The following is a 12,546-nucleotide window of genomic DNA, read 5'->3' on the forward strand; positions in this document are numbered from 1 at the left end:
TATATTTATTTAAATACATTTTTATTTATTTCAGAGAGGGAGAGGGAGGAAGAAAGAGATAGAAACATTAGTGATGAGAGAGAATCATTGATCGGCTGCCTCCTGCATGCCCCACACTGGGGGTGGAGCCTACAACCTGGGCATGTGCCTGGACCAGGAATCGACCCGTGACCTTCTGGTTAATGGGTTGATGCTCAACCACTGAGCTATGCCGGCCGGGCTAAAAAATATATTTAACAAAAATAGGGTGAAATGTGTTTCACTGGCTACAGTAAGAGGCCCCACCACGCGGGTCACCAGCCCTGTCTCCCACCTCAGACTCAGCCTTGAAGCCCAAGCCAAGCATGGCGGGTGCCTATGTCGTCCTCCAAGGGGAGCGTGCCTCCTGGGCCCTGGTGAATTTGCTTCCATGCCAGACCCCTGGCTAGAAGCTCAAAGTGTCTGTGCTATTGGCGGCCCATCACCCTCTCACCAAACCCGGTCTCAGCCAGGAAGAGGGGCTGGGCGCTCTGGCTGCTGCTGTTCTTAGGGGCAGAGAGCCCAGCCTGGCGGCAGGAAGTGTGTGCCAAGCACCCACCTGCTGTGAGCTCTGGGAAGCAGCCAGTCAGCTGAAGTAGCCCAGAGCCAGGGGCTGGGCTGCAGAGGGGACCCCATCCCCGTGTTCCCATTTTTCTCCTTCTTACCTCGAAATGCTGGAAGCCAATTGTTCTCCGGTTTAGTCGGAAGTAGGAATATGCAGCCAAAGCGATGGCCCCGAGGACCAGGGTGACGGCAAAGAATATCCCTGTTCCCAAGCCAGTGTGGGCTGCAGTCTGAACACAGAAAGGGGAGGGTCGGTATGAAATCTGGTGACTTCCCAAAAGAGGCGCGTTCTGGAGCCCATCCCATTCCTTCGGGCCTGGGCGTCTTGGAGCAAGTTGGAATAGAATTAGTGATAAAATGGTTAACACGGATCTGCCCTTACTGCTGCCAGAGTCTAAGTCCCTTACGTGAGAAACCCATTTAAACGTATAGTAGCCCAGAGAAATAGGGATAATCATTCTTGTTTCCATTTTTTAAATAACATCTTTATTTATTTTTTTGTTACTCCTCACCCGAGGAGATTCTTTCCATTGATTTTTAGAGAAAGTGGAAGGGAGGGGGAGAGATAGAGAGAGAAACATCCATGTGAGAGAGACACATCGATTGTTTGCCTCCCCTACGTGCCCCGGCCAGGCCTGGGGATCAAGCCTGCAACTGAGGTATGTGCCCTTGTTCAGAATAAAACCTGGGACCCTTCAGTTCAAGGGCAGATGCTCTATTCCAGTGATTCCCAAAGTGGGCGCTACCGCCCCCTGGTGGGCGCTGCAGTGATCCAGGGGGGCGGTGATGGCCACAGGTGCATTTGTTTTAACTTTTTTTGTATTACCTTTCTATTCTGAGTTCAATAAATAGTTTCATAATTTCAAACTTCAATGTTTCTAATTTACACCTTTCTTTACTATATTTTACGAAAAAGGTAGAAACATTAATACATATATCTTTCTGTTTAATTGCTATTAAAATTAAAAAAAATTAATTTCCAGGGGGCGCTGAGTAATATTTTTTCTGGAAAGGGGGCGGTAGGCCAAATAAGTTTGGGAACCACTGCTCTATTCACTGAGCCAAGCCAGCTAGGGCCTTGTTTCCATTTTTACTAGGGGGAACTGAGGCACAGAGAGGTTAAGCACTTGCCTCTAATATCATGCAGCCAATGAGTGGTAGTGTTATCTTTGTAATTAGCTAGTTTATTAATAAAAGCAAGAAAGCAAAGGGAAGTCAGACATGGTAAGCATGGTCACCTGGGTTGCTTCACCAGGAAACTGTAGCTTCACACAACATTGCTCCCCCAAGGGGACTAACCCTCTCCCTTCCCCCATCCGGTACTGGATTGCTGGGGGGAGAAAGGAGAGATAGGCACATGCACAGAAGTTGGTGGGGCGGCGGGGGCAGGGAGGTGCTTGCCTGTCAGTCTAGCTTGGGGAACAATGGATTGGCGAGGGGGTGGACCCCATCAGAGGTGCACAACATCACGCAAAGTTAATTGGTTAGTTTGTAGAAACTCCTGGTTAAAATCCCCAAAGAGTTCCCTGCCTCTTGTTCTCTCTGGCTCTGTGACCTTAATTTGCCTATTCTCTCTCCATAGCCGCATGGCCGTAGCAGCCACATGGCCCATGGCCTTGCTGACGCCACAGCAGGATGCTGGACTGTACCTTATGTATGTATGTATGTATGTATGTATGCATGTATGTCTGTACTTTAATATGGAGCAGAAACTATGGGTAGTGGCCTTGATCCTGGCCCTGCTGAAGACAAGATTGGACTTCTTTCCATTGCGAAATGGACATAGATGGGACCTTGGAGGGGAACCCCCTTAAGTTGACATCATCAATAAAGCTTTCCATGCAGCCCTATCCCCCCATTGGGGTCTCAGGAATTCTTTTCCTCGAGGCCCCAAGAACTCCACTTCTACTGATAACAGTAGAGCTGGGATTTGGAGTTCATGCCCTTAACTGCTGTGCTATGGAACTTCCTAGCATCCAGCTGTGCTCACCCTCCCTCACACTTTTGAACAAAGTTAGGATATGAACACCAGCCACCAGACTGTTTCATAATATGTACTATGTGGCAGGGGCTAGCCTCATTATTTTACATCAACTCATAGTCCTTCCAGGAACCCAGGGAGGAAGGCGTTATAACCCCATTTTGCAGGTAAGAAAAATGGGGTTCAGAGGTGTTCTGGGACGTGTCCAAGGTCACACAGCTAGGAAGTGGAGGGGCTTAGGATTTCTCACTCTCCTCCCAGTCATTTCTCCATTGGCCCACCCTGTCCCTTTCATTCAACAGATATTAATGGCGACAGGTGTGTTTCTAATGCACAGGAGTGGGGGTGGGATAACCGAGGGCCAGGCATCCCTGAGGCCAGCTGCCACAATTGGGGGAGACTCCTCCAGTCTCCAGGGGAGGGGGATGTGTGGGCTTCCAGCAACACTTTGCCTCTTGGAGAGTGGACATTGGGCTTCTCCTGGCCCCTCTTCAGAAACCCTGGGTACTCACCACTGGGGCAGGAGGTGCTTTTAAAGGCCTGGAAATGACATGAATGATCCCATTGGAGGCAAAGATGTCCCACTGTAGAATGGCTCTTCCATCGACAAACCTGGTCTCCTAGGGAAATGAGAAGAGGGTTGATGAAGATTGATGGTCACCTGACTGGTTCTCCTCACATGATGGCCCTTCTATGGAAGGAAGTTGTTCATTTTGCCCCGGATCTGGAAGCCTAGGTTTCAGGCGTATCTTCATCAATAGGCAGCACAGGACTCCGCTCACCACCTGGCCAGCCCAGAACAATTAGTTGCCTTTGTGCAAACAACTTGATCCAAGAGCTGCAGAGAACCTGAGAAATCATCTGTCCAGCCCCCTTGTCTGATAGGTGAGGGTGCAGGAGGAAAATGGTTTGTCCAAGATCACCCAGCTAGTAAGTGGCAAACCTCATGCTTCTGGTCTCCAGAGCCATTGCTCTGAGCATCACACCACACTGTGGAGAAGAAATGTTTAAGTGATCTTATCCCTTGCTGATCAAAGTGTGATCCATTGGCTTGTGGTGTGGGCAATCACCCTAGAGTTCACTGGAAATGCAGAAGCTGAGGCCCACACTCCACCTGTTGGGTTACACCCTGCATTTTAATAAACCTGCAAGTAGTTTACATGCCCGTTAAAATGTGAGAAGCACTGATCTAAACTACTGATCTTCAATAATAGAAATCTTTTATTAGGTAACAATTAAAAATCATACTTATTTCACATTTGCTACATGTCAGGCACTGTCCTCACATATCACAAGCCTTGAATCACTGAATCCCCACAAAAGCCCATGATTTGACATCATGGGTATCCTGGTCATCATTACCACCACCAGCAGCACCAGCACTTCTAATATCAGGACCATCACTACCACCATCACCTCTACCACTACTATCACCACTACCATGATCACCATCATCAACATAACCATCTCCATCACTATTAATATCATCACCACCACCATCACCACAACAACCACCACCACCATCACCATCACCATCACCATCATCATCATCATCATCACCTCTAATATCAGGACCATCACTATCACCATCACCACCATCGCCACCATCACCATTACCTCTACCACCACTACCACCACTACCATCATCACCATCCACCATCATCAACATAACCATCTCCATCACCATTAATATCATCACCTCCACCATCACATTACCACCATCATCACCACCACAACAACCACCACCATCACCACCACCACCACCACCACCATCACCATCACCATCATCATCATCATCAACATAGCCATCACCATTACCATTAATATCATCACCACCACCATCATCATCAACATCAATACCATCACCATGATCACCATTGACAAAATAATATCACCATCACCATCAACATCACCAACACATCCCATCACCCCCATTTTTCATATGAGGAGATTAGGACACAGAGAAGTTGGATGACTTGTCTAAGTTCCTACAGCTAGCAAGTAGCAGAAGTAGTTTTCAAAGTAGGCTCTCATTTGACTTTAACGCCTGGAATAGGCTGACAGTCTGACAGAAACAAAGGTGATGCATCAGATAGCATTGAAAGTAGTTTCATTTATAGTTCCTCATTACCTGCTTCTGAGGCCGGTGGTCACCAATGGCTTGTTTCCCAGGGGGTAGGGGTGGCCGACCAGTCAGTGTGGTATGCTATGGTGTGCAGCTAATACCATCCCCTCACTGAAGATGTAGGGTATACTTTCACATTAGAATAGTTGCCATCTATTAAGCACATACTGTACGCTAGAAGCTTTGCATGTATTATCTCCAGTTCTTCTAATAAGCCCAGAAGACTTTTCATACCGGTTGGCGCTGGTCCTGGCTGGAGGTGATGAGCAGCTGGCTTCCCAGCCTCGTCCGCAGGATGGTACCGTTGACAAGGTCATTGTAAAACAGCATGCTGACATTGGCGAAGTGGTGCTCGATGTCCCGCCCCGACAGAGTCTGAGAGAAAGAAGAAATGCAAAAATGGTCTTTAAAGGCCAAGCAATATTTTTCCTTTTTAATGATAATGACACAGAAAAAAAATATCACTTCTCATGGCCTTGGATTTTCTGCCTCAAGTGGTGATCAGGAAAAGTCATTTTTCACAGGCTGGGCTCTGCCAGAGGTTGCCCTCTAGCAAGGATGTGGTATTGAGAGCCATCTTTATGATCTACTAAGTAGAGCTTCCCAATGGCATCCTGGGAATAGTGGGTCTTGAGTGGGTAACAAGTGGGTAGAGGAGTTACCCCACTCAACCCTAGGGGGTGGGAAGGGCCTGGGGCTGTCAGAGCCTGTAGGACAGCCAACTGTGGGAGGGCTGAATGAACACTGCCAGTCCCTCTGTGTGTCATGGGGTGATGAGGTTTGGTGTGGTGGATAGGTTGTATAAGTGGTCCTGGTTCTTCACCCCTCCCTGTATCCTTGCACTTCGTCATGCATATAAATGTGAGGGCCTCCCACTCCGACTTTGGGCTCAGCTGTGTGATTTAATTGGGCCAGTGGCATGTTAGATAAGTGATCAGATGGGCGCTTGAAAAGTGCTAACAGGACCAGGCTTGCTCTCACCACATCCTGCTGTCTCCAGGAAAGCATGCCCAGCTAGCCAGCTGGAGGGTGAGAGCCCTGAGCAGCTGAGCCGCAGACCACCAGCCTAGATCATCCACCAGCCAGCCCATCTCAGACACATGAGCAGGCCTGGCCAGGACAAGGACTGCCAGCTGATCTGCAGATGTGAGAGCTGAATAAATGTGTAGCTACTGAGTTTTGGGGTCATCTGTGCCTAGCTGTATCGTGTGGATGGAGAACTGAAAGTGTCTAGAAGAATTAAGTCTCCAGCACAGACACCAGGGACCTGACTCACCTCGTTTTCCCCCAGCCCGCTGTTCTGTGGCACGAAGAGGGTGCCACGGATCGCCAGGTCAGTCAGGCGGTTCAGGAATGCCCGGCCTCTGGCCGAGCTGTTGGAGTAGGACAGCACTTCCTGGGGAGGGGAAGGGAGTGATCAGAAGGAGAGGATCACATCGCCACCTGGGAATATTCCCGATGTGAGCCCAACTCAGGCTGCTGCTTGCTTGGTCTGCCTGCACCTTGGCAGAGTTTCAGGAGCACTTGACTCTTCTTCAGTGAACGCTATGGTCCTAAATCACAGCCACACCACAGACCATTCTCAATGGGGCGGACTGCACAGTCCTTGGAAACGATAAGTCAAATCTTGAGTCTTCTGTTGTCAAAACCCTGCAACGGTCCCCACTTCACTCAGAGGAAAAGTCAAAGTCCTTACAATGACCCATGAAGGCCAAACCTGGACACTGTGGCTCCTCAGACCTCATACCCAGCTTCCTCTAGCTCACTCTGCTCCAGCCACACTGGCTTTCCTGCTGCTCCGACCTGCTGGCATACTCCTGCTTTCACCCTGTGCCTGGCTGTTCCTTCTTCATGGAACAGTCTCCCCCAAATCTGCATGTCTCAAATGTCACCTTCTCTCTAAGGCCTTCTCTCATCTCTCTCTATGCAAAATGGAAACCTTGTGGTTCCCCTCTCCACCCCACCTCCCTGCTCTATTCCCCACCACATATCACCTTCTAGCATTCAATAGGATTTACTTGTTTACTCTGTTTATTATGTTTGTGTATTTTCTTCACTAATATAGCTCAAGCACATAGTAAGTGCTCAATAAATACTCACTGAACAAATTATGAGCAATCACACTACCCAGTTCAACTTAGCCACTGTGCAGATGGGACTACTACTGCCCAGAGAAATTAGTTTGCTGTAGGGCACATAGCCAGTGGATTTTATTTTGACACTGTCTTTTCTCTGAAATGCTGTCATGAGACAAGCTCCCAGATAGCAGAAATGTTGGATTGGGTGATTATCTTTAGAGTACTTACGGTAACCCTGATTTTTAGACCAGTTAGATAGATACCGTTGGTCTGTGGACAAAGGTTCACCATTTAGGGGTCCTCGGCTTAACTTCTGCCCTGATTCTGCAAGCCCCATATTTATGCATAGTCTACTCTCCTTGGCTACGTCCATGACCTTGCTCAGCCTCAGTTTCTTTGTCTACAAAGTGGGGATAATAGCAGAAGTGAGCTCATAAAGTTGCGTGAAGATTTCTTCCTTCTAACAAGGATTTATTGATCACCTGCTCCACGCAAGCCACAAGGCAGAGAAAATCCTTCTCCTTACAGAGCTTACATTCTGCACAATTAGTGAAAGGGCTCAGTGCAGAGTAAATTCTCAGGAAACATTAGCTTTCTTGGGATTGTTGTTGTTATTATTAGCTCAGATCTTTGATCAGTCAACCTCAAACCCTTCTCCAATGGGCGCTTTCTCTTCATTGAACATAACTTGTAGACCATTGAAATGACTTTAAGTGCAGTGCAAAAGACAAGTTGACACCATGTGAATAGTTTGGCTCATTGTGTGATCACCAGGCAGGCTTAGCTCACTATGTCCCACCCTGTCCCTGAAGATCAGACTCTCACGATGGCTCTAGATGCACACAGAGATAGTAATACCAGCTCACACCAAGACAGCACTCTCCATGTGATGGCCTCAGGTCTGAGTGCTTTACAAACATGAACTCATTTAATTATCACAATGACCTTATGAGGTTGGTGCTATCATTATCTCCATTTTACAGATGAGAAAACTGAGGCCCAGAGAAGAAAGTAACTTGAAGGTGATGCTACAAGTGGCAAACCCAAGCTTCAAATTCAGGCAATGTGGACCAATGCCCACGCTCCTAACCATGACTGTGAGCCTTTGCCTTCTGCTTTGAGGCAACCCCTCCTTCCCTGAGTGAAAATGAGCAGACACGGTACTTACCGTCAGGAAGTTTGTGAGTGAAGGGAAGGACATCAGGACCTGCAGTAGATTTCCACTGCACGAGAAGCCATCTCCCACGTAGCCCACCTTGCAGGTGCAGTTCACATCTGGAAGGCAGGAACACATGGCAGGGACCTCAGCTGCCAACCTCACCCTTGAAGATTGGCTGGCCAGGCTGAGGATGGCTCACCAGCTGTGTGGCCTGGAATCGGAAGTGCAGCTGGGAGAATTACCTTTCATCCGGTAGCAGAAGACATCCCACATTTCACTCTTGTTGTTTCTCGGTCCATAGTCCACTATCCCAACAACACCAGAGCCACAGTTCTGGGAGGCGTAAGCTGTGGGGTAGGCAACCCGCCCACTCTCAAGCCAGCCTGCCGAACAGATGTGGTACTTGGCCTGTAGGGACACAGATGTAGCTATGGGTCAGCTGCAACTTCATATTTGTTGTGGAGTCCTTTGGTTAATGCCTGATCCCCCCATCAGACTGTAAACTCAGGGGTTATGGCTCATTTTGCCACTTGTACCCCTCTGCCTGTAACGTAGTAGATGCTCATTAAGTTTCCGTTGATTGACCCATTGTATAGATAAAAGTGGTGCCCTCTCTTTCTTATAGGCTCCTGAGTCCTTCACACTCATTTTCCTTTTCTCTGCTCTTGAGAAAGGATTTGCTCTTAGCCATTTACTCCTGGTGAAAATTCTTCTGCTTATGGATTGGCAGAACTCCAACTGATCATCACCACTATCATTACTATCATCATCAGCCTTACCATGTTCAACATCACCATTACCACCTTCATCATCACCATCATTACCACCATCATCATCATCACCATCACCATCTTCATCATCATAACACAATGGGAGCTTATTCTGGGCCAGGTTCTGTTGCAAGGGCTTTTCATGCATCAACACCTTTAACCCTCACATCAACCCTTTGAGAGAAGAACTTTAAAAAATTCCCATATTTCCCAGCCAGTGTGGCTCAGTGCTTGAGCATTGGCCTATGAACCAGGAGGTCACGGTTTGATTTCCGGTCAGGGCACATGCCCGCATTATGGGCACAATCCCCCCGTGTGGGGCATGTAGCTGATCAATGATTCTCTCTCATCATTGATATTTCTATCTCTCTCCCTCTATCTTCTTCTTTGAAATCAATAAAAAAATATGTTTTAAAAAAGTTCCCTACCATATAACTGAGAAAATGGAGGCAAAAAGGAGTTAAGTGACTTGCTCCAAGTCCTACAGCCAGCAAATAGCAGAGCTGAGCTGCACACCCAGGCAGCCTCCTCCAGAGCTCTTAATTTTAAAAGCTGAGTTCCTACTGTATGCCAGTCACTGTGCCATTTCACCTTTAATCCTTATACAAACATGCCAAGTAGGACAGAGGTTTCAATGGCTTGATCCAAGGCCACACAACCAGCAAGCAGGAGAGCAGAAATTCAGACCCTCCAAGATGCTGGGTTTGGCTCATGCATTAAAGGCTTTGTCAGGTCTGAGGAAAGGTAGAGAGACTGGGTAGTGATGGAGGTTGGAGGAAGAGTTCTAATATTATACCATGTAGGCCGCCACTGCCTTTGCTCCCACTGAGCAATCACTAGGTAATTCTGAGGTGCTGGCCTTGCCAAATGTACAGGCTTCTGGTTTTTAAGGCCAGGGCTCCACTTCCCACCTGCCTGTGGCTGAGAGCTAGGCCATTCTCATTTACCCCCTTCTCGGCCCCTTCAGACACAGGGAAATCCAGCTCATCCAGAGAAATTGGACTGCTTTGTGGATTCAGGGAGACATTAGGCTTGTGGTCATTGATGTCTTCCTGGGCTCCAGCTGTGAGATATGCACTCCCAGGCTGTGCCGCTGCTGGGGCAATTGAATGTCATGGTCAAGAACAGACTTTTGGCCCTAGCCGGTTCGGCTCAGTGGATAGAGCATCGGTCTGCGGACTGAGGGGTCCTGGGTTCGGTTCTGGTCAAGGGCATGTGCCTTGGTTGCAGGCACATCCCCAGTGGGGGTTGTGCAGGAGGCAGCTGATCGATGTTTCTCTCTCATCGATGTTTCTAACTCTCTATCCCTCTCCCTTCCTCTCTGTAAAAAATCAATAAAATATATTAAAAAAAAAAAAAGAACAGACTTTTGGAGTCAAGGCTACATTTGACCACTGGATCTTCCACTTCCTGGCTAGGTGACACTGGACACCTAACTTAACCTTTCAGAACCTCACTTGCCCAATCTGACCTCCAGGCATGTTGTAAGGATGGACAGTAATGTCAATGAACCACCCCTCACAGTGCCTGACACATAGTAGACCCCCAGTGGCTGTGACACATTGTTATTGTAGCTCCAGGAGCTTCCTGCACTCCCCTCCAAGAAGGCAACAGCCAAAGTGTCCCCATGGCAAGAAGAGCCAGTAGCTCCTCCCCAGCAGACCCTGCCGGCATGGTACCCACCCACTGGGGACCCACCTTCTGAGCATAGGAGAGCTGGTTGTAGGTCGCCATGGTGGCAGCTTCATTGGCACAGGCCTCTTGGGCTTTGTCAAAGGTCAGCTTATACTGGCCCAGAGGGGAGCGGAGATGGAACACCCCAACGGTGGTATCTAGATAGGGAAGGAGAGGAACCGCCCAGGTCAGTATTTCCGGCAAAGAACTTTGAAGAACGTTCAAAGCAGAAGGCCAGCTACCGAGTCTCTGTATGTGGAATCACCCATTTGTCCCTTTGTGTCTGGCTTATTTCATGTAGCATGTTTTTCAAGGTGTGATCATGTTGTAGCACGTGTCAGAGTTCCATTCCTTTTCAAAGCTGAATACTCTCCCACTGTAGGGATAGACTGCATTTTGTTTACCCATTCATTTGGGGATGGGCATTTGGGTTGTTTTCACCTTTTGGCTATTGTGAATAATGCTGCTGTGAACATGGGTGGACAGATCTGTTTGAGTCTCTGGTTTCAGTTTTTCTCTATTCTTCTCTCTCATTTCAATTGGATCATCAGCATGAGATAAATTACTGTCTTCTATCTTATTAGTTTTTTTTCCTGGTCTTATGAATTAAAATTTTTTTTCAAAAATTTTTAGAAATTTTTGAATTTCTCACTTAGAATGTCCTTCTAAGTAGACAATGTCATTATCCTATGTGTTTTCCCTGCTTATATGCACCCTCTAGATCATCCCCAAATGATATCATAGGATGGACAGTAATGTTAACAAACCACCCCTCACAGTGCCTGACGCATAGTAGACCCCCAATGGTGTCTTAGGGCTTAATTTATGTTATGGACTGAATGTTTGTGTCCTCCTCAAATTCCTATGTTGAAATCTTAACCTCAATGTGGTGCTATTAGAAGGTGGGGCCTTTGGGAGGTAAGTAGGTCATGGGCGTGGAGCCCACATGAAAGGGCAGAGCCTTTATGAAAAGGACCACAGAGAGCTCCATTGTCCTTACTGCCTTGTGAGGACACAACGAGAAGTTGGCCGTCTGCAGCCTGGAAGACAGTCCTTACGAGAACCTACTGTGCTGGCTGGCACCCTGACCTTGGACTTCCTCCTCTAGAACTGGGAGGAATCAATTTCTGTTGTTAATGAGCCACCCAGTCTACGGTACTTTGTTGTAGCAGCTCAAATGGACTAAGACAGTACATAACAGGCCTTATGTCGATAGTTATTATTGAGATGCTAAGAACTGCCTCACTAAAGCAAATCCAACCCCGTCAGAGACGCAGTCATAGGTGCAGTGGCCTGAATCACTTTCTGAGACAGAGCCCTCCTTGCCTTGGTTCAGAACTCGTCTGTGGGCCCTTCATGGCTTTCCTCCATCAGGTTTCAAAATGCCCTGTCAGCTGGGCCTCTGTACTTCGTTTTATGATACCTGTGGGGTTATTATAAGCCATCCACATCATCCTTGGAAGTAGGTGGGCCTATGCCAAGCAATGTGCTACTATCCAAACGACTTCGAGGAAATTGATTCTGCTCCTGGCAGCCACTTCCTCTTTGTTATTTAAACACTTGATTATGCTCTTTTCCAATTAAGGGTTGCAGGGATTGCTAAGCAACTTGAGGAAACAAGTATCAGGAAAATTCACGGTAGAGGACCTTTGAGCTCCTGTCTCATTCTCAAGGCTCAGGGTACAATTCTGAGTTTACTTGCCCCTCCACTCAGGGGTCCTGGGGCTCCAATTTTTTATGTTTTAAAAGGTTCATTAACTTGCCAATTTTTTAAAATCCTTCCCAGAGGATATTTTCTCTATTGATTTCCAGAGAGAGTGGAAGGGAAGAAAGGAGGGAGGGGGAGAGAGAGATATCACCAGGAGAGAAACGCATCAACTGGCTGCCTCCTGCACACACCTGGGGATGGAACCTGCAACCGAGGTATGCGCCCTTGATTGGGAATTGAATCCGTGACCCTTTGGTCTATGGGCTGACACTCAAACCACTGAGGCAAACCGACCAGGGCAAGTTGTAAAATTTAATGCAGTTAAAATTTTTACTTTTTGCCGAAACCGGTTTGGCTCAGTGGATGGAGCGTCGGCCTGCGGACTGAAGGGTCCCAGGTTCGATTCCGGTCAAGGGCATGTACCTGGGTTGCGGACACATCCCCAGTAGAAGATGTGCAGGAGGCAGCT

General features: G+C 47.8%; 1 protein-coding gene across 1 annotated transcript in view; it reads right to left on the reverse strand.

Moving 5' to 3' along the window:
- Nucleotides 1-12,546, reverse strand: part of STAB2 (stabilin 2) — a 124,124-nt gene that overhangs the window by 5,239 nt on the left and 106,339 nt on the right. Inside the window, exons 61-67 of the mRNA XM_005865248.2 lie at nucleotides 10,394-10,527; nucleotides 8,168-8,333; nucleotides 7,935-8,041; nucleotides 5,965-6,084; nucleotides 4,923-5,063; nucleotides 3,076-3,183; nucleotides 684-812 (exon numbers count right to left, since the gene is read on the reverse strand). Of these exons, the coding sequence (XP_005865310.1) occupies nucleotides 684-812; nucleotides 3,076-3,183; nucleotides 4,923-5,063; nucleotides 5,965-6,084; nucleotides 7,935-8,041; nucleotides 8,168-8,333; nucleotides 10,394-10,527 (905 nt within the window). The remainder of the gene's footprint in view (nucleotides 1-683; nucleotides 813-3,075; nucleotides 3,184-4,922; nucleotides 5,064-5,964; nucleotides 6,085-7,934; nucleotides 8,042-8,167; nucleotides 8,334-10,393; nucleotides 10,528-12,546) is intronic.

This window comes from Myotis brandtii, unplaced genomic scaffold, assembly GCF_000412655.1.
Source record: "Myotis brandtii unplaced genomic scaffold, ASM41265v1 scaffold1993, whole genome shotgun sequence".
Classification (NCBI taxonomy): Eukaryota; Metazoa; Chordata; class Mammalia; order Chiroptera; family Vespertilionidae; genus Myotis; species Myotis brandtii.